Consider the following 26,311-nt stretch of genomic DNA (forward strand, 5'->3'; position numbering starts at 1 on the left):
GCAAGTACCCCCACTCAAACCACACACACTCCGCATCGCTTTGTTCCTTTGCAACCATGTTCTTGGATGTGCATCATCTACTTGTGTCTCAGCAAGTTACAAACTGAGAATATATTATTGTGACATAGGTGTGTGTATTTCTGCCAATTTAAAGTTCTCTGTATCTGCGCCTGCCTCTAAATGTATTTATGCACACCTGGGGGGCAGAGGCAATTGAAGGCTAATTCAGGTATACTCAGCGGAAGCAAGTGAGACGCCATGGGTTGCCGTGGCGGCAACCTAGGTGTGTACTCTGTCTTTTCATGTGAAAGCACCTGAAAGCCAACAAAAGATCCCTCTCCTTCCCCCCTCCTCCCTTCCTTTCTGCATCTCACAGCACAAAAGACAGGAATGAATGAAAGGACAGGAGAGGAAGGGGGATGAGGTAAGAGTTTGAAGACAAGAGGGTGGAGCAAAAGAGCTTCTCAAACCTTTTACAGGACATACTACCTGAGAAATGGATTACCATTGTTGGCTCCACGCTTGTGACTGACATAAAAAGGTCTTTGAGGAGACTTCCGATGATATCATGGATGGAAAGCCAGCCAAGCTTCTCAGCTCTTGATAATACGCCGCAAGTTTCTCTGAAATCAAACAAGAATAGTGTGAGAAATTTCACAACTGGTGTAAAGTTGATGTGGGCAGCAGAGGTGGAAATTGTAAGAGTGAGATGCAAGATGAAGAAAACGTAAACAGGAAACTCGAGGGCCACTGCATTCAGATGATGGCAATGAAAACCAGTCCAGATTATGCAATAATCAAGGAAATAAAGCAACTGCAAAAATAGAAGCTCTTCAAGGAGTTAAAGGAATTCTTTGCAGAGCATCAGCATTACTGTACCAAAATAAATTAGATGTAGACTCGACTGGAGTAACTGGAGGAGCAGGGAACGGAGACTAATGCAGCTCTCATTAGATGTTTGGAACTACAAAAAATCTAACAGACTTAATCAAGATAAAGCGGTGGATCAACACTCATATGTTCAGCATCCTAGAAGGAAAAGAAGGTGATTTGACTATCAAATTTGTACACATATTACTCAGACATTAGCTGAACCTACTGAATGAGCTAAATCTCCAAACCTGGAGGGTTCACTGCTCCTTAACTGGGTCATCCACAGATGGAGCCCCCTCCAAGATGCATCTTTTTTTCCTATTATTTCACCACTAAAAAAAGAGTTTCAAAACAAAAGATGTGTGTTGAGAATAATCTTTTGACTATGACTACAACATATATTTTTCATAAGAGAAAGGAATTGAGTGGAGCCAAAGAAGTGTTGAAAGAAAAGAGCATACAATTCCAGACCCATTTAACAACATTGAAGAAGACTTTATGGATGGGGCCTATGTCCCTGCCACAATATTTGGTCAGAGGAAAGGCTGCTCGCTGCGTTGGATTGGCAGTGCGAGGATCCCTTACAGTGGAGCAATTAAGCAGCAGCATCATATGTCAAAAAATATGCTTTAAGTATTCTGCTTGTCTTTGGAATAGACCTTAATAATCACACGGTACAAAACTGACACACTAGCAGGATTGTTTCACAATTGTTTACACATCTGTTAATCTGGGTAAACTCCCATAATGGAAAATTGATTAAGGTAGACATTTTTTAATAATTCTTTACTATGTTGGGCTTATTTTGAATGACATTTTTTACTATTACAAGTCTGATTGTCAGCACTGAATTAATACCCTCATTTAGAAGAAGGATTACCCTGCAATCTTCCAACAGGATCAAAGCAGAGTAGAGAAGCAAGCATGTTTTGGCTTTGTTTGTTCTTGCTTTGGTTCTTTTTGTAATAGTTTTCACATCTGCTTGCAGGGCTTCTACGGTCTTTTGATTATTTGTGAATCCCAAGTAAAAATAGCATAATTGAATACAAATGTCTTAAATTGTCCCAAGTAATTAAGGTAATATCCAAAATTATATAAGAAAATTAAAGCTGCAAGCAGTGTACAGCCCTCGCAGCTCAGCGACGCTCCGGCCTCGTGGCAACCGTGGGGGCTGCGGCAACGCCACTTGCTTGCCGTGTAGACGCGCTTGCACAGTTCCCGCACCCATCCACTAGTTGATACGCATCGATGAGTCCGGCAGCGCTCCCCGATGACGCATGAAAAATTTGGTGCAGATCGGCTGCTGTAGTGAGGAGATACAGCTGATGGAATAACCTTCCATCAGCTGTGGAAGGTTCTCAGTGGAGTCGAATTAGAATTTAATGCTATTGGGGTCTTTAGAGTTTCACAAAAGTCATCATAAATAGTTTGGTGCAAATCGGATGATACATGTATGATTTAGACGTTTTGACTTGCTTGTATCCAATGTTTCTTGTGTTTGAAGCTTGTGATATTAACACGTGACCACAGCTGTTACATATTTAATATCTTCCGCACTTCATATGAAGTTTGTTATGTGACTTTATTTATAACAGGTGTATTGAAAAAGAACGGTTCAGATTTGACAAAATAACTCCAAAAAAATCTAATATCACAGTGAAAATTGATCCCTACAAAATAATGACAATTACATATTTTTAGGAAATATAAAATAATGTTTGTATAGACATTCACATCTTTCCAGGCAATTATTTAGTAGCTGCCCCTTTGTCTTTGTCATAAAAAGATTATTTTTTTCTGTTAAAATCTTTCAGAGCAAAACAATGTTTCCAGTTAGACTTCCTTTGAAGAGGAAGATGTGCCATCCTATTTGGAGGCCAAAATTTATTATTTTTTTGTGTTAATTTTATGGGGGGGTTTGCATAGGTAAAATTTTATTTTGTTAATATTTCAGTTAATCCTTTAAAATAAAGGTGAGTCGTGTAGTTTGAGTTCAGTGTTTCACTTGTCGTTTTTCAATTTTTTATTTTTGCAACATGGTAGAACAAGAAGACATCTGAAAGTTGGGAGGAAGTTCTGTGTGAAGTTGGGTTAAAGTGTGAGGGAAGGACAGAGTGGGGTGAGAACACTGTCTTGATGTGAGTTTTGCGTAAATGCTGATGTCACACAAGTGTGTTTTATTTTTGAGAGAGCAGAGTTGGAAGGCAAGACTTTATTGGTTGGTTTATATTCTTCGTCTTATGTCGAGTCATGGGATTTGGGTATTGATCAAAAGAATGACACTGTGGATTTAAGTTGCGTATATGACCTACTTCTCTGCAGGGTGGCCAGACACTATTACTGATTGTTTAAGAAGCCATCCCAGAAGAGTTTGGAGTAGAGAGTGGTCCTGAATTAAGTTCAAAGAGGTTCCAACGCTTTGAGCTTAATTCCAACCGGACTCGATCAGTCGTAGCACACCCACTACAGGACGATTGGTTATGATTATCTCAAGTGACAATCTTAGAATACCGAACGTTCCGAGATTATTGTAAGGGCAAAATCGGGTCAAAAAATCTTGTAGTGTGAACTGGGCTTTAGGAGGTATGCTTAGCACAGCATTGGAACAAACAATCTATATAAAACCACAAGAATATCACTTCCTTCATCTGAATATTTTTTTTTTTATGAAAAGCTATAGATGTATGCACTAATCCTTTTATTAGAATATTATACCTTTTTAAAAATATTTTCATTACAAAGGTGTTTGTAAGAATAAAACAGTATCAAACAGCAAAAACAGGTTTATATTAGAATTAAATTAAACATAGACATCTACAAATACAGATCACCGCAACTCTTTTTTTGCGCATTAATCCGTTCTATAACAGACTTTATCAAATGCAGCGCAGCCACAATGTGTCCACCGAACTGCACAGGTCACTGTGCACCTGAAATAATATATGATTAATATTCACTAATATTATACCCCAATTACACAGCTTCAACCCCACATAGTATCACTACCAACATCTATTTAGCAAGGTTTAATTAAAAACAAAAGAGTAGAATTAAACTCAAATAAAACAATTTTGACAGACTTGACTCGTCTGCCAAGTTTGGTGAATTTTTGAATATGATAAAGCCTCCAAAAAGCCAATTCACTTGAAAAAAGCATAATAATAAACACTATGATTACAATAGGCCTTTGCAGCGCTTAGCTGCTCGGGTCTAATTATTCAAGCCATATGCCCCTAGGAAATCCACCTTTCTTCTCAGTTGTATGTTGAGGATTGGTGGATATGTTTGAGCTCATAGCTTTAGGAACTTTATTATTACCCTAAATGTCAAACTTAACGCACCTACCAACAAAAGGAGCCAATTCTCAAAGCCAGTAGTTGGTCCCTATTCCTTTTGTTGTTAGTTGTGTCAGTGTTTGATCTACGATGGGAAAACTCAGTCTATTCGGGAATTGGTCATTTATTTAATAATACGGTAAATATTAGGGCTGTGTCATAATATCGATTTTGCAATATATATCGATATTTTCTTTCCTAGAAAAAAAAAATCAATATTCATCCGCAAGAATTCGTAACATCCAACTGTCACCTTGCTCACTCACTGCTTGCTTCGCCAGGAGAGTGATTAGGTCATCAGGCTTAGAGTGATTCCTTCAGATGTTAAGTGTCAAGGTTAAAAAGGTATCAAACTATTCAGAGCAGGGTACTTGGTGCACTTTATTTACTTTACAAATTCATGTAAGCTGCAGTTTGTACTGTTTCAATTAAAAGAAACATGTTTTCTCACCACTTTAAATCATTTTGTCCAGCTGTCGACTTTAAGTCAGTGTCCATGTCCAACCAGAGCCAGGTATTGTGTAGTTGGTGCTTTTAATCAGTTTTCAGTTAAATTAATTCAATCCAACTCTGTATCAGTCACAAAATGTCACCAAAATCACTCTATCCCTCTAAAATATTTCAGAAAATTGCAAAAGTGTATTGAATTGTATCGTTTGCTGAATATCGCAATATATATTGTATCGTGAGCAGAATATTGTGTATCGTATCGTGAGATTATTGTATCACTACAGCCCTAGTAAATATAGAGTAGAAGATTGGAAGAACTGGAACAATTGATTTATGTGATTATTGTGTCATCTTTATTAATATTCATTTACCAAATGTTTCAGGATTCTAACCATCCCTATGCTCCAAACACAACATAAAATGCTAATGCACACATGGGCAAAGATCTCGCATAATTACGTTCAGGTCTGCAGACACAAAACTCAAAGGGGAAGAGAGGTGAGGTTCATAAACCTGGGAACACCATCCCATTTGTGAAGTATGGAGGTGACTTCATCATGTTGCGTAGGCGATTTGCTGCAGAAGGGAGTGTTACATGTCAAAAAAATCAATGGTGCCATGAGGAAAGAACATTATGTGTAAATAATAATGTATCATCTCAAGACATCATTGAGGAAGCTAGAGTGTGGGCACAAATGATTCTTCCAAATGGTAAAAGGCCTGCACAGCACTCTATCAAGTCCAGAGAATACCAGAGAACTTCGCACTGCATTGAGTCACTCACACATTCAGTACCAGGTACTGGATCATTGCATCAGCTGTCCTGGACAGTCTGACATAGTCGAGGCAGCCACGCACTGTCCACCACCAGCAGGCAAGTTCGGTTAAGTGAAAGGACACAGTGAAAGAGACGGACAGAGCAGGTGACCAAACCGGCAACCCACCAATGGACCTTACCAAGCTCCACCCAGAAACGCCCTCTAAAATCCCACGTGGCTGCATGTCTCACAAACAAAGCCTCGCGGTGCTTAGTTTCTATGTTAACGTGGCATCTTTCATTTCAACTGACTCTTTGCAGAGTATTTCTGAGTCGATTAGTTTAGCATTTCTGCCGGATTTTCACAAAATATCAGCCACRTCAATGGACAGGGGAACCAACAAGTTCATGTCATCTTTTTTGGATGACATCAAGGTGTTTTAGCCATGCGATGCCTCCAACATTGTGCGCGTCACAGCGAAATGCTACCGGTCGATGAGGAAAACAGCAGATCCTCAGACCCTCAGCATAAATATAGCTGTGGACAAGATCACTGATGCCCATTGTTCTTGCAAGGCAGGGTAAGTCGGGCATTCATGGTTTTGAGGGTTACTTTTGAAATAACTGATTTCTGTTGTTGGCAAATGTTTGAGTGTGCGTAGGCCTGTTGCACTGTACTCGGTGCTAGCGTAACATAATTACAGTTTAGTAAAAAGCCTTTTCAGGTAAAATAAAATCTTTAATGTATGTCAGATACAGTACACATTGCATATTGATCTGTTCAGCTAACGTAAGACTGTGTAACAGACAAGCTTCAAGGTGTAGAAGTTGTATCGGTACTTCCATTATGCTGTACTTAGCTAAAAGGTTTTCATAATGGATGTGTTTATTATTGACTTTCTTTTTTTCATTCACTAAACACAAAGAAAGCAAAGCAATAATACTTACACCAGCACACAGTCCTTTGTTCTTATTGATCCTACGACGGKTGAGCTGCAAATGCGGTCGTGCACAAGCTTTGATCCAAGCAAGGCATTCCGTTTCAGATTTTGGAAATCTGTGAATTTTAGTTCCCCAAATACGATCAGAATACCTGACATCGCCTGTACAGATTCCCCACTGACAGTGGAGAACCATTCTTTTTCGAGTCCTGACGCAAAAACTTTCTGCCGGTCTGCTAGTCCACAATGTGCATAAGCATTGTGTTTACTACTGTAGGTTGTGTTTGTGAGACGGTCACGCATGTGGTAGCTGCGCTGTGACGTGAAATGGGCATTAGCCAATGAAACGCGGCCCCTGTGGTAAGGTCCATTATAGGATAACTCCAAATAATACTACCAAATTAGTTACAGCATGGTTTAAGACCACAAAGGCAACATTTAAGAGTGGTCATCTCCAAGATTGGATCTCAATGTCACAAAAGAAATTATCACCAGTGCTTAAAGATGTGTGTAACCAAGATGGCCTACAAACTTGATTCATTTGCACCACGTGACTAGAGAAATTGGTCAAAATGCTAGCAAAAATATTGCAATAACAATATATAATATGCGGCAAGTCATTCATTTTGAAAAGAAAAGCTAAAAAATAACATAAACATGAATAAAGATTTCTGATTCTATTATGTAGAATTTACTTTTTTGTAGCTCTATATCATGACAGTGTGATTCCCTCACAAAAAACACACACCTTTGATTCTTTCATGCATGTTTGATAAATTCTTTCATCTCCTGTGGCAATCATTTGAGGGCACCTGAATGCTTTTGTGTTACACAGCAAAAAATGATGGACCGGGTAACTTCTTGTGTAGCATATTTATTTAATTCAAACTGTGAATAGAAAGCACAGTGGTTATTGTAGCTGCTCCTAATAATATCTGCTCAGCAATACCGGACTTCAACCGCTAATCACAATAATCAAAGAGCGGCACAATAATAAACATACATACTCACTACTGACGTCACTATATATCTATTACAACATAACTTTAATTAACTGAACTCAAAATACATATATTTAGAAAATATTTTGCGGCCATATTACAGCCGACCAACCGAGCCCACACGAGCGCGAGCCATTAGCATCATTACTTTAGCCTGGTGCTAACTCCGGCTTCACATTCAGCTCGGCAGTTCAGTTCTGTTGAAGCACCTTTTTTTCTGCCAGACGGTACTTAATCAGAGGCTACTAGCGTTATAATATAATCTATATATATTATTTACGACTCAGCTTACCTGTAAACAGAAAGCACAGCGGTTATTGTAGCTGCTCCTAATATCTGCTGTAAGCTGTTTTCTCAGCAATGGCGGACTTCTTCATCCTGCCAGAGCGTCAACCGCTGTTGCATACGGCGCTGAGCGCCCTCTGATGGCGAAATTCGTCATTGTTAGATATACTGTAATAAATTCTAACGCTAGTTTCTGGCTGTAAGTAATCTTTAGCATTAAAAATAAAATGGGGGGCTACTATTTTCATGCCTTGTTCTCTTTCATAGTACCACACTTGTTCTCACCAAGAGCCATCTTTTGAACGCAGCTTTCCTCCTCGGAGCTGCAGTCTCTTCCGCCTCACAAAGCACCCATGCCCTGAACCTTCCCTAGCTCCTTCAGCCTAGTGATGCAGCAATCAGTAAACATCTGTTGAACAGCAACCTTGCAGCAATTTTCTATCGGCCTCCTATCAGCTTGTTTTCCAAGACTTGATCACAGCGCAATTGGAAACTCTTGGCAGAGATAAAGAGTTTACAATTTAATTCCTCTCTCTTTTTTCATATGCAAATGGAGAGATAGCTACAAATAACATTGATATTACTTCGGAGTAAGTTGGTATTTGCTTTGATTTTAACAGTCATTTATTGTGCAATAGCTAAAACATAACATGAGAGGGAGCTCCTTCCTCTTTACTAAGTGGAATCCCTATAGAAAAGCAAAGATTTCCTCTAAAATCTCCCTACCTAGTATTTCTGTGTATGAAAACAGACACTTAGCTATATATTTTTATTCAAGCGCAAGCTTGTTGGGTAGTTAAATAATTTTGGAAAGCTTTCAAAGGACGAGGTGAAATCATTCTAAAGACTCTTTGTCTGCTTCTCACTCTCGTGCAGCAAACAAAAATGAAACATAGCCATCTCGGCATTTGATCTTGGCTTTGCTTAGTTTCTCTGCGCATAGCACAAGGGTTAGAAAAAAAAAAAAAAAGCTGACTAAAACAGGCAGGTCTACACACGACCAGCAGCAAATCAAGAGATGTAACACTTTGTTTGCTGCTATTCTGAGCAGAGCTACTGGCACTGCAATCACAGCCGTGTATTTTTGGGTGAGTGTGATAGTGTGTATGTGTAATTGTTACACTTGGTTCTGTCTCCATAAAAAGCTGATTGGCCTTGGAAAGCAGTTCAACTCTGTAACCACGACTAACTGGTCATGTCAGTGTGTGTGTGCGTGTGTGTGTAGGTGAGCACTTTTTCTTCTTAACTGCAGGATCTCATTGTTGTGTGCGTGTGTGAACTATTTTCAGATTACGAATAATGCTGTTTGTTCCCTTCTTGTTGTCATGCTCAGGTCTACATGATTTCAGCTGTTTGGCTGTAGGAAGAGACAGATGTGGAATGTTAGCCATGATGGAAAGCACTGCGCTGTCTCCCCAAAATCTCCTTCATGCAGGATTTAGATAAGACAGCCAGCCGATTATTGTGGGTAAAACACACCAGAATATCAGCCAGCTCTAAACTAAATATAGTGGCAGTTGCAAAATTACAGTTCGTAAATCCTGCGCAGGCTCTACCTTATCATCATTACAATCATGAATACAATTATCGTATAAATCATCCAGTGCTGCTGTGTGAATTGCTCCTGATTGAAGTTAGTTTTGAATGCAGTGATAAAATATTGCCATCTACTGGCAAGCGTGAAAACAGCAGGACTGCTGCAGACAAAAAAAAAAAAACAACCAGGCAATGCTGTGAGTACATATGCATCATTGAGGCTCTGTGCACTCTCTACTTAAAATGGTTAGATGACCAATAAGCATGGAAAACGCTTAAAATGTTATTCATGACTGGAAAAATAACTACATTAGTCCATTTTTCATATAACAGGTGTTCTAATATAAAGCAAGTAAGTGGAGAGACAAAAAAAGAGTGTCAAAAGAGCTTTGACCAAATATTGTTTTTGACAAATTAGCATTTTATTCACTCTAAGGAGACTTAGGACACTCACTGCCTGTTTTGTATGTGCTACTTTTTAGTGGCTTACCATATCAGCCAATCCACGAGAGCAACTCAAACTATTTAAAACAGTTCGACATGAGAAAGACAACTTACTGAAGTTGTACAATGTCCATTACATGTACATTGCTATTATGTAAATGTGGACCAAACTCCAAGAGAATTGTCTCCAGTAGTTGTCAACTATGCTATGTGAATTAAAGCAACTTTGAAGTCGAACTATCACTATCTAAGTCTTGGTTGTGTTTTTGTTTTTGTTTTTTCTTTTCTTCAAACTGGATCTCTTTCCTAAATCCATTTTCCTGACTGATTCTTGTGATGCTTTAAAACATATCTCAGTCTGTCAAAAATAACAAAAGAGACACTTAAGCACTTTGTATTGCCTTGTTGCTGAAAATGTGCTATATAAATAAAATTACCTTTACCTTTATTTGAGAAACAAAAAAAAAATAGCAGAAACAAAAATGTATTTCTTTAGGGGAGAGCTTTCCAATTATTTCAAACACACAAAGCCTACTTTAAAATGATCACTTTCCTATGAAAATCCATAAAGCGTTAATTTGTCAAAAAAAAAAAGAAAGAAAGAAAAAGTTACCACTTCTTTTTTGCCAAAAGATGTCTGAGGCAATACCAAAAAAAAAACATCCAAAATATCTCTTCTGGCAAAAATTACTTAGACCATTATTCTTGCAAGTTGACAATATGTCTTTATGGATTTTGATTTAGGAATTAAAAACATTAACATCAGCATCAAGGCCAATGGTCTTCATAATTTGTTAAAACACTTTCTACTGCCGTAGCTAGCACATGTCACAATAACTCTTCTGCTGCCCACTCAGCACAAATCTCAGACCACATTAACCAAATTGCATGAACTTAACAAAGCAAACCACCCTGTTCTTCATTCCTTTGACCTCACTCTGGCTTGTGAGCATTTCACCGGACGGGAAGTGACATCTCTGCAGCCGCTCTGACGATGTCACGGTTTTTCGGTGGAAAGAGGAAACCCGTCACCTGCCATACCAGAGCATCTCTAAGCACAACGCGCACAAGCTGACGCACTTATCCCTGCTTCCCTGGGCACTCCTGAACCTGAAGAAATCACAGCAGCAGAAAAACCCAAAAGAATGTAGTTCCCATGGATTAAACTTTACTCTGCAGTGCTGTGTTGTGATATGTCCTCTTTGGAATTTCTTGTTGCAACGTTATGGTCATGTCTCAGAATGCATAAAAAAATGGGTTCTTTGGGACCGGGGGCAGGGGGGTTTCTGCAGAGGTAGGTTCTCAGATTAAGTCAGAGGCACTTGCTTTAATGCTTTCAGTATATCTGGGAGCACTTCAGCAAATATAACGTACTGAAACAAGTAGTGGAAAGAGAATTTATAATCCTTAAGCAGAACATTAGTTTCTCACGACTAAAAACTTAGTTAAGTGAAATAGGCCTCTTTTATCATCGTTATCTATGGCAAGTCTCGGCTTGCCAACATTTTCAGTACAAAGCTGTGTGGCATTGTGAACAGTATGCTGCACCTCCTGAATCTGTAAATGTGCTGATGCAAGCACTGGCTCAAATATGCACGTAGTTGCCTGCAGGGATGTAAACTGTAAAACTAATTCAGCACATACGTCTTCATTAAAACAAAAAAAAAAAAAGAGGTATAACCACCAGGTCAAATCACTCCTAAAAACAGATGCGTATTCAAAGACTCCTGATCAGCCGTCACGGTCACATTATTCAGGTATAGACAGTTATCTTTATGAACTGTCTCAGAGATGCAAAAGTGAAATCGGCAATGAATATATCTTACTCTGAAAATCAAAGGAACTCTAGTTAAACATAACCCAGGAGTTTTGCAAGTCTGCGTAGAAGTCATTAAATATTTATTTTTCAATTAGTAATCCATCTGTTTCCTCAGTGTTGCTGTTGGAATAATTGTATGTGCAACTTGTGTGTAGAGTGGCATATTTTTCAAAGAAATTGGTTTGGAGTTTAGCAAATGTTTTGCTTTTAATTTGGCCTGATTCAATGATCAGGCACTTACAGACACGTCTCTGCTAAGCTCTGGTTGCTGTTTGCTATAGTTCCTATAGTCAGACAAAGCCTAACTTTGCCTAACTACACTGAATAATCATTTGATCAGATGATTATTTTTTTATTGGTTATTTGCAGACAAGATAACCAGATAGAAGGGGTGTCAACATTTGAAGCAACTAATGAAAAATCTGTAGGCTATGCCAATTTCTCTCACTTGGTCAACAAAAAGACAACAAAGGAAAACTCTCAAAAAGACATTGTGGTTGAGCCGTGACCAACACCAGAAACGAAATGTCAACTTCTGAAAAGGAGCAGCTGCACTGCTGAGAGCAGAGCAGGTATGACTTACAGAAAAGAAAAAGCGAGCAACACAGCCGTATCATATATCATCATCATCCATGTTTATTCTTAACCAGCAGTTTTGATCCAACGTTGCACAATTTATTCATCCAAAGTGTGATGGGTCATTGGGGTAAGGTTCATATTTGTGACCATCGCAACTTTGAGTCTCGCCAACTGCTTTGTTTTTTTTCTTAAGAGCAATAAAACTTGAAATGATTTTTTTTTTTAAAGTTCAAAATCACAACAGTTCCCAATGATTTGTGGACTTTATTATAATTACAGTTAAAAATGACAAAAAAACCCAAACAAAGTCTTTTTGGCTTCAGATCTTTAAGCCCAAGCAATCAAAGGCTCCTTTATACAAAATTACCCATTACCAATAAAAGCCTATTATCTTTACAATAACTGGAGTTAAATTCTGTTTTTAAATGTAAACAAAGCATTTAAACTGTTTTTTTTTAACTAGCAGTGACCTTTGTGATGCAAAAGTAACTTTTCATGTCATAACAGCTTCTGAAGTTTACAAACGTCGCCAATAAAAGTTTATTATTATTATCACAAGACGACTGATTTTTATGAATGTTATCATTGTTTTTTTTCCTGTCCTAATAAATTGTTTTCCTTTTAGGCTATATCATCATTGCTATAGATTTTGCATTTTATCTTCAAGTTCAAATTTACTTATTCAGAACATTTAAAAGCAACTGGAACAAAATGCTCTAGATACAGTAGGAAAACAACATCAACTTACAAAAGTGAATGTAATAAGGCGATGCAAACGATATCTCATTAATAATGTCTCATGCCATATTAAAAGCTGGTAAGCACAAGTGATTAATGTAATTCAACAGCTCAAAAACAAGAAAACGGAAAATCACATCGTTCTTTTCTTTAAAGGAAAATTTTAAGAAGAATAAATAAATAAAATGGCCAAAATGTATGCCGTTTGCATCAACATAATCAAAGTTGTACAAAAATAAATTTTAAAATAAAAAAAAATATCCAGGAAGAGAAAACTGTTATCTGTTTGGCAGAAAAGGCTTTTCTGTTTTGTTTTAAGTTCATGACATTTTCGTTTACATTTTTTGGGGGGTTCTCTTCTATTTACAAACACATTTAAAAGCAGCCGACGCTGACCAAATAGCTGCACATAAAATCAGCAAAACACATAAGAGTAAGAAAAATATGAATGCAATCAATAAACAAAATAAGATATAAGACTTCTAGACAATATAACAATGGGGGAAACATCTATTATAAAGCTAAATTAAAAGCTACAGATGTTTTTTTAAGGCGAGATTTGATCATTTGCCTGTTATTCAGGTTTAATCAGAGCCATAATTGAGGTTCTACAGATTCAAAGGCAATCTATAGACACATATTTGCCCATGAAGGGCCTTAAAAAAATGAAAGGGAAACCAGTGCAAACACTAAGCAAATATAATTGTGTTTTGAGCAGGATTCTGGACCGGCTGCAGCCATGAAACAAAACGTTAACCCTGACTAACACCTTTATGAAAACTTTTACAGTCCCAAATTGGGACAAAATAAAAGCATGGATCACATTTTCTAACAAACAGGAAAGATCAAAAAGTGTTTCTCTTTTGATAAAAGTTTATGATTTTTGTTACAATCAAATCATGATTAAAATCAGGATGTAAGTCTGATAAAAAAAAAAACAGTCTTAAAGCTACCTAAATCTTTTTTGTTCATTAGATTTAAAGAGAATAATTGTCACATAACGTGCAGTGATCCTGTTATTTATAAAGAAGCCGTTTCCTCTGTAATATGAACGCTCACTATCTGGGCCCATTGCCTTCCAAAAGAGTCACTCACAACACAGCGGACAGATGTTACATGAGAGTTTGTTGCTATCGAAGCGAAAAGCGTGGTGAGAAAGAGAGCTATTGTTTTTCCTCCGGTCCGTCCCCATGACAGCTGTGGAGTGGAGGTGTGGGTCTGCAGCCGGGGGGATTCTCCATCGCATGGCGTGGCCTGCGCTCACAGACAAATATGCAGTGTGATATCAATGTGTGGGCTGTCTTCTCCGAAAAAAAAGGACTGGTTTACATTAACTCATCAAACACACTGAAACCTTCATTGTGTTTTTTTTTTTTTTTTTTTTGCATAAAAAAAAAAAATTCACAGAAATGTTTTATTTCATCCTCGGAGCTCAGATAAAGCTCAACTGTCTGCTTATCTCGCTGTGAAAACAGATGATTTATGTACGGTCTTCACACTCGAGTTTATGTGTCGCTCCGATAAGGCTGGTAGGCCTGTGTTCATGTCTGCGTGCTTTATGAGTGTTTATTGAGACCACAGATTGTCGGACTGCCTACTGGAGGACACAAACAATATTCCGTGGGAATGCAGTGTCCCACCAGTTCCCAGTCCCATTCCTTATCTCCAAGCATTCCCATATGAGCAATGTATATTATCTTCAAAAAGCAGGAGCATTTCGACTTCTCGGCTGCTTATGATCATGTGCAAATGGAATGTCTTTTGTGCCTCCGCCGCAAGGTTGTTAAACTTGCATACAGTCAGATGGCATTGTTGCAAAGATGACTGCTGCTGCAAAAAAATAAATAAATAGAATATGCTGCTCTTGTGAGCCAAGAATAAAAAAAAAGACAGGAAGCAGAGCCAGAGGGGGAAAAAAAGGTGTGTTAGACTGATAGAGTGTTGGAGAAGGTGGAGACAGGAGCATCAACCTCAGGTTTTGCATATTTTCCCAGCGTCTTTGATACACAGATCATTTCCCAACATGAAGTGCAACTGTCTCCTCACCTGCCAGACTGCCTCTCCTGACTCACCTGGCCTGGGAGGCAGGCCCTACTTGTGGGTGTGGACATGAAACAGTTAAAAAACAGTTACATGCCACAGACACTTTAAATGATCTTTTTAACTAACACATCTGTTGCAACCAAACAGTTGTTATTGCTCATAGTATAGAATGCCATGAAAAGGCGTCACCCCCTTAATGCTTTTTTTAAAATTATTATTATGTTTTTGCAAATGTTGATTTCACTTATTAAAGGAAATGAACAATCCAAACCACTCTGGTGCTGTGTCAAAATGTCATTTTCTTCTGTGATAAGTCATAAACAACTGAGCTTAGCAACATTTTTGATTTAGTTTCACAAGCTAAACTCAACCAATATGATACTTAAATAGAAGAAATTCAATGACAGATGAATTGACATCTAACACAATTTCCAAGGCTTTGAGATTCCAGCAAACAACAGTGAGAGCAAATATCCACACAGAGAAAACACAGAATAACATTGAACCTTCTCAGAAGTGGACTACAAGAATTACTTTAGCAAAGCAACGATTTGACGATGGCATTCAAAGCACTTCAGGACTCATTTACCTTGGTTTGGATCACAGATCATGATTCAACACACCAAGAAATCCTGAAGAAGAATTTCCGGCCATCTGTGTGTGCGGTGCAGCTGGGTTAAGCAGTTGGACAATTATCCAAAGCACAAACAGATAAGGTTTTGAAGTAGCCTAATCAAAGTCCAGGCCTAAATATCACTGGGTTGCTGTGATATTTTATGCTTGAAAACTCTCCAGAAATAAAGAAAAGTGGGCAAAGATTTCCCCAGAGCGACGTAGAAAGCTAACTTTCAGTTATCACCATCTGTTGTTGTCACAGACAAGGATGGCACAACCAAGTATTAGATTTTCACATCAGAGCCATGTTGATTTATTTAGCTATGTCCACTTGTCAAAACAGTTTTTTTATTGAAACAGTAACAGAAAAAAAAAAAAGAAAAACAAGACATCTGTGAGGAAGCAAAGGCTATTTCATTTAGTTTCAATTAAATCCATGATGGGAACAGTCCCTGGAAACTGTATAAGTCTAGTTAGTTCGCCTAGAGAAGTGTTTGTGGAAAGACTCCCTTTAGGAACAAACAAGTCTGGCACTTATCACTTGACACACACAAACACACTCTGCTTCTGAGTGAGCGTTGGGGGAATTCCCGCTAACCTGCATGTGTACAGGTGATTTGCGTATATTCACTAATCTGGGGGGGTTAAGCTTTAACTGTAAATCCGCCGACACCTGGACACACAGACGTATAAACACAAAGACCCTTGCTGATCAGCAACTGATGGTGGGCCTGATAAGAGGCAACGCAATCATCTTAATTGCTTCGGAGCTGACACACTCATGAGTGTGTGTAGGTTTCTGAATCAGTTTTACAAGTCACCTGCAACACTGAGACCGTTGAATGTCATGTGTGACTCAGAGACGCTTTTTTTTTTTTTTTATTTCCCTCACGCACCCATATAGACATAATCACACATGCCCAGCAACAACCAATGAATACACGTTGATTGAGGTCAACTACAGAATTGTTTTGCACAGCTTGTGGACAGAAAGTTACTGAACAATAACTTCTGTCTCTTTCCAGTTGCCCCTACAAGCCAGACATTCCTTAAAGTAGTTAATAATTGAAGATGCCACTGTCTGTTCATCAATACGTTGATTGTTTTTGAGTTTCTGGAATACCCAACTCTTTCAGGGACACAAACCAAGAAAGTGTTGGTGTGTTTATAGGTGTGTTTCAGACTGCAAGCGTCCAGAGCCTGTCTGGCCTTATCACCTTGTGCGAATACTCCAGGTGCGAGCAGAGCAATAGGAATCCTAACCGTCGTCTATCTTACTGAAAGCCCAGGGTTTTTCCAAACACGTTTATCAAGTCTCCCTTATTCACCTCCTGGTGTTTTCTTAAAGAGGTTTTTATTTTGAAAAAAAAAAAAAAAATGTTAAAATAAAATTCAAGTTAAACACATTTATAAGTCAAAAAGTAAAAAAAAAATCAGCTGGGAGACTGAGAACCTTTTACAACATAGAGAAAACACTCAAATGTTTCCTCATTGCCTGTGAGTTTTATTGTGACAGAGGACGTTAAAAACAATGTTACACGTCATTTTTGGGGAATCTGGTGGCCAGTTAGAGGAAAATTATCTCTGTAACCCATAAACATAATTTATAATCTCAAGCACCTGTAGAATGAAATATTTCCCCCCAAAAAAGTTTTGTGAGCTCAGTTCATTCATAAAAAAAAGAAAAAGAAATAGGAAAAGCGTTATAGGTCAGGAAAATTGTTGGAGCATTCCTAGAACAGAATTACGAATGCTGCCACAAAGATATTGCTCATTACTTTAATTGTCGATGAATGTGATTGAAGATTGAAGTTTGCTGTCATCTTTATCTTCTTTTCACAAGAAGAAATGAATATGATGTTCACACACAAATTGAGGTGGAACGTAAAAAAAACCCCTCTTAGATCTTGTATGTGCTTCACTCAAATGTTGTCAAATACCTTTCAAAACCTAAATAGTTATAGATTTATGTTTGGACAAGAGACCTAATTTTGCACCAGCAGAGATGTTTTTTTTTTTTTTAATCTTTAACATGGATGGATTTATCACAGAGATTATATAAAAAATAACAAAGCTGCTGTTATGTCCGTGCCACAGTCTTGACAGCGTCAGCTCATAAAAACAAATTATGATCCTGATTGCAGCGTGATGCAGGGTGGGTTAATAATAAACCTAATAAAAAGGTAGATGGTTTTTTTTTTTTGTGACGCTTTTATTAGTACTAAATAATCTCCTTCCACGGGGACAAGCCTGAAACATGTTGTATAATCTAAATCTATTCAGATGAATGCACCTATACATTGTTTGAATGCGTGCACACCCCATCCTTGAGGGTTAAAACAGTTGTGCATGCTCTTCTGTACATTAGGTGTGAGCATTTTCACTTGTTCCTGGATCATTTTGACTTTCAAACTTATCAGCAGTGAGTTGCAAGGCTATGCATAGCCTCGTAGTAACCATCCCCTTGCATTACACTTTACTTCGTATAGAGGGTCTGGGCTCTCAGCTGTTGAGAAATGGTTGCTTTCCTGCAGCTGTGGATTGTGTCGAGGTTTTAAATTGTACCCAATCGCTTGGTCAGGTAAAAATAAATAAATAAAAATCTACCGGAGATAATCTGAGTCAAGGAGAAAGTCTGGGAGAAAGCCCAGACTGTGATGGAAGCACAGGAAGGCAATGGGCAGGCTACACGAAGTGATAAATGAGAAAAAAAATACATTACAAAATCAGCATAATCAATAACCAGAAGCTGAGTTTACGCAACTACCGATCCAGGATAAACCATCCTGCCACAGGAAATATCAGAGGTGTTCTTTGAGTAAAAAAAAGGACCAATCTTTATGTTTGGTGTTCAAACAGCTTAAGATAAGAGTGAGCACATAGCTACACTTTTGGTCAGAATTATATATTCACTAACCATGAGCATGAATCTAATTTATTTTGTGCTTTAGCTGATTTATTTGAAGTATTGCATTCTGCACAGGATTCAAACTGAACATGTTGGGAGGAAAAAAGCCATATAATCCATTCTGAGAATTGTTACCAAGCAAGCCTTGACCATAGCTTGTGGCATATTTGTAATATTTGAATACTATCTTCATTCGAAATGTCACATTTCATTACAATTATTTGGTCTAAATTCATAGACCTGGATTTTATGCATAGTACTTAAAATGAACGCCAAGAATCAGTGAATATGTTTGGCACTAGCCTTCCAAAAGAAGCTTTCACATGTGACAGTAATAAAGAGCTTGTGGCATTCCTCTCTTTGGAAGAAAGCAATCCAGTAAATCCTATCGAAAATTTGTGGACTATGCTTGAAACCCGGATTTGTGTCGAAAAAGCAACCAATCTGAATGATTTCTACTATCTCTGCCAAAAGATACTGAGGCAATAATATTGAATTTTACCAGAATCCAGTTGATACCTACAAAAGACATGTGGATGAGGGGCAACTTGCTGGAAAACATTTAACCAAATATGGATGTATGGAAATATTTTAGCCAGTATCTGCATTTTTATCACTGACAGTTTTCAGACATGTTTACACAGCTTTGTTCACTTTGTCTTACTTGACCTCTACCATCTTTGCTCTGTGTATATCCATGCAGCAATATTTTGGTATGTTTGATTTGAAGTTATTAAACCCGTTCCTGCAAACACAGTGCCAGTTTTTTTATTATGACGAGATAATGGTGCAGGTGTAAAACATAAATGTAATATATTACATGTCATATAATGTCTTACCAAGGAGGTCAATTGTTCTGAACTTGGGTTCATTATGACCACAAATTCATCAGTCAGTAGCATTTTAATGATATTTTCCCCTGATTTATTTCATTTGTTCTGGGTTAATCTGTCAACATTTACTCCCTGTGTCCCAGAAAGTGCTTCATGGATGTATTCTGGTTTGTATAATTTCCTGATCCTTCTTGTTTCCAGCTGAAGCTTGCAGGTCATTTTAGCATAATTTTTTTTTTTTTTAGATTGTTTTCAGAATCCCACATGAATACCAGGTATTCAGCCCACATGGAAGATACCAGGAAATTAAGTCTAGTCTGCCTGAATTGCATGATTTGTTTGTAATGTTTTCACTGAGAATAATGCACTCTTTGAAATCAAGGTGAAAAAAAAAAAAAAAGTTAGCCATCACAATTAGCGCATTGAAATTTCAATTTAAAGTAATTTGCTTAAGGATCTTTATATTGATATTCTTGCAAAACACAAGAAGCAAGTAAAATCTACTGATGTCTTCATTTGTCATAAATCCAGATTAGCTGGGTCCAAAGGATCAGTGAGCCCAAATACAGAATTACCATCCTTAAACACATCCAAGCTTAAAACTGCAATAATGGTTCATGTTAACAGTGTCTATGAATCTTAAAAAAGAGAGACTCAAACACTGCAGGAAAAATAGCAACTGGGTGCAACCTTTTAACAGCACTGGTGAAAGACAATCTGGAACAACCTGTTTAGGTGAGATTATTAGCATAATGAAGCACTAATCTGTAATGATTTTGAAAAATAAAAAAAATAAACACCATATAGTCTATTTCGAAATACAGGAATCGTTTGTCCTCTGGTAGTCTTCTCCTGACCCAACAGGTTACTTCAGTTTGTTGTGCTAACAAATTTGTTGTTACAGTAAAGGAAAAAAATAACATAGCTGGGGGAATCCCTCGACACCGACAGCCCACAAGGGAAAAAAAAAAAAAAAAGTTACGCTGCCGTTTTTTTGTAGTGGAATCTACGTCTGTTAACACACACATGCATGCACACACACACGCACGCGCACACTCCGGCACAACATTAAAAAAGGAACAAACCCAATAGAAAGACACGATGAGGCATACATGCAGTGTAACCTGCGCATGACATCATGTCATGCATCAACCTGTGATGCAATGCTGGTGTCTGTTTGCTTCCCTCCAGTAGTTTACTGATCTCGTTCTGTTTGACAGATGTAGGTGTTTGCAGAACTGAGCAGAGGGGTCAATAAGGTGTCACCAGATGGCCTCTAAAGCAACTATGCAGTTGTCGGAGTAGCAATTGAATTTCTAAAGAAAATGCTTTCTCCTTAGATTCTGCCCACGTATAATCTTTTATACCGTTTTTGAGATAACAACCCTGCTGAATACTTACTTTAAGCTGATTATATGGGGGTTATTAATGCTAACACCTTAAAGTTCTTTAGTGACATTTGATTAAACAGATATGTCTCTTTCTGGTGTTCTTTCTTTTTCTCATATATATAACACACCAACATATTATCACAAAACAAAGTGTGGCCATGTTGGCAACTACAGCAGATTGCCCTTACAAACATTTCCTTGTTGTCCCAGATATTAAACAACCAGAAGCTAAAATGTATTCAGCAAAGTGAAATGTTTTTTTGTAGATAATTTTTTTTTTTTTACCGTAACAGTTTAATAAATTATTCTTTTTTTTGCTTTTAATCTATTAATATGACATTTTAATGCAAATTCTAGATTGCAGCAGACGTGTTTACCTAACTGTGCCATGCATGTCACTTTGTCTGTGTGTCTCCAACAGCACATTAAAGCCAAAAAGAATCTATAGCCACATAATTTTCCTCCAATGTGACAAATGCAATGATAAGAAACCACAGACATCCCATGGGCTCTGATTCCCAGGAAATAAAAGTACAAAACAAAACAAACAACAACAAAAAAACGAGTGGTAAAGATAACATTTATTCTTTTTTTAAGATACTGGTGCACCTCAGTAAGTTCGAATGTCATCAGACGTTAATCTATTTTGTTAAGTGAAAGCATGGCTCCATTACAAGATGAATACTTTGAGATTGAAACACGTATTTTCTACTATGCTCTGCTTTTCTTAAGAAACAAATTGTACATTTTAATTGACTGTAAGCCGCTTGAAATGTGTCACTCTCTACATCGGTGTAGTTAATTTTTTTTGCCTTTTTGAGTTTTTATTTGAACTAAATAACTAATGAACTCTTTTAATGTGGCATGGTTATACTGAGAGCTGAATAGAGTGGACTTTGACAAAACAAGCTGAGGTTTGCACATGTCCACTGATGTAGCAGGAATCTTTAGACTAGACCCTTCCACCGGAACATGGCAGTCTGAGAGCAGACGATTGTTTGTGATCAGATGTTCAAGTTTATTTTGAAATTGCAGGTCAAAACTTCACAACTTGAACAAAAAGTACCTTATGCCATAGGTCTGTTTTGAAAATGAACAACTTCAATATTTTTCTCTTTTAAAACTTAAGCTCTGAACAGTTAGGAGAATAACTGATTTCAAATATCCCTGACATTTACAAGTTTTAAGAAACAACTCAAAATGTACAGTGTACTGAAGATTAAAAAAAAAGAAAAAGAAAATAAAAAGTAAAATAGCAACATAAAACAAAACTCTAAAGGCAAAAAAATGAACAAAACCAACAAACCAACAAGTCACACCTTTGCATCAGATGCAGGCGCATAGTAAACTTTTGTTTTATTGTGTGGGGGAAAAATTCTCCTATTAGATCAGCAGATATCCAGAAATACCCTGGTTCTGCAAACCGCTCCCACCTCAGCACTTGCTGACCAATGGGAAGGGGAAGCAGGGTGTGTGCACATGCCATATAAGAGAGATGATGCCCAGGTGGTGGAGCATTGAACAGGTGAGCACTCCAATTCTCATGTCGCCACTCTTCACTGCCTAAGGATACTACTTCACGGCACCAGACACAGGACCTGACAAAGGTGCAGCTACACTTTTGTCATTTTATTTATTTATGCATTTATTGTGTTTTGCTGTCACATGATTGTCTCTTACATCTTAGAGAAGTGTCTGTGAAAGCATCTTTCATTTCCTTTTTTATGTTTTTTTTTTTTGCTTTGATTCTGTTGTCTAATAAGAGCTTTGTTTCTCTGTTTTAGTTTGTCCTTAAAGCATGCTGACGGAGTTAGAGACGGTGAGTTCAATGCCGCCTTTTTGCTGTTGTTGTGTTTTAAATACTGTTTGAATCTTGTGTAAGATTTGATCTTTCTCACTGGGGGTTATTTCTAGGAGCCACACATCAGTGTTGCCTGAATGTTATCTATGCAGATGAAAACATAAACACTTGCATAAATTTGCCAGTCAAACTAAAATACACATAATCCTAGAGCTAGTAACTGGCTCTTTTCCAGGATCCAAACCCTTAGCTGGACACAACATGCAACATGGATCTAGTTTGAATTTTCATAATGTTGAGTAAAATTTATCAAAATAAGAATAGTTTGTCTTTTGCTTAGAAAACAGGATATTGACACCTTCCTGAAATAATGCTACAAGTCATTTTTTGCCAAATGTGATTTTTATTTATTTATTTATTTATTTGCTTAAGACACCTTGACAAAATCCCTTTTCACAAAAAAAAAATAAATAAATCCAAATGCACCTAGGCCGTTATTTTTTGAAAGTTGATGACATGGATAATTATTTGTGGAAAAGAGTGAGGTCATTTAAAATTCATGAGATGGTGACAAAAGCTTTGAAACAAGTAAAATAAAATAATGTAAGGTGTTAATACCTGAGGCTAAAACTAACGAAAGATCAGCTCCACATATCACGCAAAATGTTCATGAAAAGCCAAGCGTCTGAAATTTTCTGTCCTGCTGTGTGACTTTCAGAGGGCTTACGTGCCCGAAGTGAAGCTGGGTGGATGTCGGGGTTCCTGGAGTGGGGTGGCACCGTCGTCCTGCGCTGAGGTTGACCTCGAGGTCATCGAGGAGTACCTGCAGGAGCATTCGCTCGAGGTCCAACCCGCTCACACACCTTCAACGTCCATGGCTGCCAACATGGGTCACCAGACGCACGTTCACTCCCACCGGGACGCCAGGATCATAGGTCGGCCGAATGCTGGCAGCGGAGGGGGAATATTTGTCTGTTTGTAGATGTTCTGCCTGACTGAATCTCGTGCCTTTCTCTCCTCAGAGAACAGCTGGTCGGGTCAGCATCCGTATGAGTGGCGCTACGGCTGCCACACTCCAAACGAGGAGTACAAGGAGCCAACCCCACATCCAGCCTGGCAGAGTCCGCAAGACCAGTGGGTGAGTAAACACTGTTTGACATCTCATAAAACTCCATGAGAGGGAATAGATGGACCCCTCCACTCCCTCACCAGCAGCTTCCTCCCCAGCATTACAGCTGTCAGTACCCACGGCGAGAGAGAGGAAGTGAGTCACTCGTTGGTATAGGTCACTGGGGCAGCTTGCTGCCTTAGAGAGATTATCTTATAAACTGTTAAATAGGGTTGAGGAGTACAACAGGAAGTGGTCCAGCTACTTCTCATAGTTGGGTTAACTGGCATTTCCAGCTCGGACATAATTAGACTAGAGGAATTTATGGTGCTGCTGTAATTATCTGAATGTATCGAGGTTATAGGGCAGTGATATTTTAGGTTACATTGTGTATGTCTAGGTTCAGTTGATGTTTATGCATCTTGTCTTTTTTCTCTATTTTCACTGTAATTTTCTTTTATTTTATTTATTTATTTTATTTATATATTATTATTATTATTATTATTATTATTATTATTATTATTATTATTATTATTTTGTTCAAGTAATTTCTGTTAACTGTATTGGCCTGAAGAATCCACAAGGACTAAACATTGTTTAGCTGATGCTAAATTATAATATGCCAAGTGTGGAATTAGGGTATATTTTTTGTTGGAAAAAGCAATAAAGTTCAAGTCATAAAAAAAAAAAAAAACTCCACGAGAAAAGCCAAGCTTATTCATTTCACACTTCTTCAGTTGGATTTATTTGTCTTGTTTTTATTTTTCGTTCAACCAGGAACACATAACCTACTACGAGCCTACGAGTATATATATTGATTCAGACTCGCAGTCAAGCAGTTCCCAGTACCAGGATTACCAAGATTCACCATCACCACCCTCCGACAGAGGGGAGAGGAAGGACAGAAGCCTGCCTCTGGCACCGCTATCAGGTAGGACACCTTACAGTGACCACCTCTCAGAACAGAAGCTCGTGACGGAGTGTCTTTGTCCAACTACGCACACAAGATGCGGTCAGGTCAAAACCTTTTTTTTTTTCTTCTTCTCTCTACTTCCTCTTCAACAGGAAAGAGGAAGGAGCGCCTGTTCCAGTTCCTGTTTGAGATGCTTCAGACTCCATCAATGAGGAGCTGCATCTGGTGGGTCCAGTCCTCCTCTGGAACCTTTCAGTTCTCCTCCCAGAACAAGGAGAGCCTGGCGCAGCTGTGGGGTCGCCGAAAGGGGAACCGCAAGACCATGACCTACCAGAAGATGGCACGGGCACTAAGGAACTACTCACGGACTGGAGAGATCCACAAGGTGAAGAGGAAGCTCACGTACCGCTTCGATGAGAAGACGCTGAAAGGCTTACAAGGAGACGGCAAATTAGAGTAGCTAGTGTGTCAAAGAGCTCATATCAGAAAATCATTGGACTCACATGACATATTTTGTGCAGATTCTAACTATAAGGTATTTTGAATGACAAATAAATACTAAGTATTTGAAGGGCCAGAGCATTAACTACTGACAGTCGGGGCTTTGTATTGGTACAGCAGTGGTGTGTCAGAAGACTAAACAAGAAATGATGAAAGTGATACATGCAAATTTCAGGCTGTGAATGAGAGGTCAGCTGGCAAAACACCAAGTAAATCTAAAAGATTATGACATATTCTCTACTTTATAAGTAGAATTTAAATCCGTCTATTAATAAAAGTTGTTTTTCCTCTGTTTTGTGATTCTGTGTTGCAGGTATTCATGAAAATGTGTGCATAAACGTACTCTGTTTGTGTCAAAATATCTTGTTCAAGATAAAATAAATCGGAAAAAGAGCAGAAAAAAGTGAGTTTGTTTTTTTCTCTGTCTGCGTACACAAACAAAGATGCCTTGTGAAGAGCGGCTCGTCGAGATAAACATTAATGTGCTTGAAGCAAGCCCACATACACAGACTTACTGTACCAGGGCAGACACAGGCATGTGACCGTAGCCAAAATTCTATGCAAAGCAAGCATGCATTAAAAACCGCCGCAGCAAACAGCCCTGCTAATCAGTAACATCCAAAATACACCCTCACAACAATAAAGGCAGACATGCAAACACACGCGCACACACTCGCGCGCACACACACACACACACATGCAAACTGAGCTAGGTGTACAGGGAAAGAATTACTGTCATAAAGTTTCCAATAGCAAACTAACTCAGTTTCTTCATAGAGATTTTCAACCATTTTCATGTTTCTTTTAAGAATAAGTGTTGTGACTTTTCTTCTGGTGTTACATCCATGAATTTGCAAACCAAAGCTGTTTTCTGATCTCACATTGATCACTGATACAATTTTTTTTTTGGCCACATATATGGACCATCTTCCTGCTGATAGACCAAATGATGATGGCAGCTTTTTCTGGGTCCTTGTGGGTATTTCTAACAGTTGATGTTGCCACACACTTTAACATAGAATAATGTGTTATTCCACATATTTATCCTTTGAAGTGTTTGCTGCTGACAACTTTTATTTAAGTCTCATGTGACCCAAAGCACATGATTCCCGTTGAAGTCCCAGTAGTGTTTTGCACGCTCCGCATGTTTATACTTGAGATGGTAAGACAGAAAATATTTAGATGGCCTCTAATGGTTTCCAAGTCATTTATGTGATTTTTGGACATCCTTCTGACTACAAGGTGTTAAAAATAGATTGAATATGAGTCACATCAAAATTAAACCCAAGGGAATTCACATTTACTGGTTTGAATCTTACATAAAGAACAGGGATTTCTTTGTATCAATTGGAAACTTCTCATCAGAGAGGTCAAAGGTCACATGTGGGGTACCCCAAGGTTCAATCCTAGGACCCCTTCTTTTCAATATTTATATGCTCC

The 26,311-nt window shown here is 38.2% G+C and overlaps 2 protein-coding genes across 4 annotated transcripts in view; one reads left to right on the forward strand and one right to left on the reverse strand.

Moving 5' to 3' along the window:
- Positions 1-7,733, reverse strand: part of lgr6 (leucine-rich repeat containing G protein-coupled receptor 6) — a 63,532-nt gene extending 55,799 nt beyond the window's left edge. Inside the window, exons 1-2 of one of the 3 annotated variants that reach the window (XM_008413793.2) lie at positions 7,650-7,733; positions 506-623 (exon numbers count right to left, since the gene is read on the reverse strand). In XM_008413793.2, coding sequence (XP_008412015.1) covers positions 506-570 — 65 coding nt within the window. In that variant the 5' untranslated portion in view covers positions 571-623; positions 7,650-7,733. Of the gene's footprint in view, positions 1-489; positions 624-7,649 lie in introns of those variants that run through there. The other 2 variants (XM_008413796.2, XM_008413795.1) reach the window with 2 other exon arrangements.
- A 14,148-nt stretch (positions 7,734-21,881) lies between these two features.
- On the forward strand, positions 21,882-26,168 carry LOC103467423 (transcription factor PU.1). Its single transcript, XM_008413791.2, has 6 exons — positions 21,882-22,155; positions 22,333-22,367; positions 23,068-23,284; positions 23,372-23,487; positions 24,235-24,388; positions 24,523-26,168. Exons 2-6 carry the CDS (start codon positions 22,347-22,349, stop codon positions 24,828-24,830), a joined length of 816 nt encoding a protein of 271 aa, XP_008412013.1. The 5' UTR covers positions 21,882-22,155; positions 22,333-22,346; the 3' UTR covers positions 24,831-26,168.
- The last annotated feature ends 143 nt before the right edge of the window (positions 26,169-26,311 follow it).

Source organism: Poecilia reticulata, linkage group LG7, assembly GCF_000633615.1.
Source record: "Poecilia reticulata strain Guanapo linkage group LG7, Guppy_female_1.0+MT, whole genome shotgun sequence".
In the NCBI taxonomy this organism is placed as follows: Eukaryota; Metazoa; Chordata; class Actinopteri; order Cyprinodontiformes; family Poeciliidae; genus Poecilia; species Poecilia reticulata.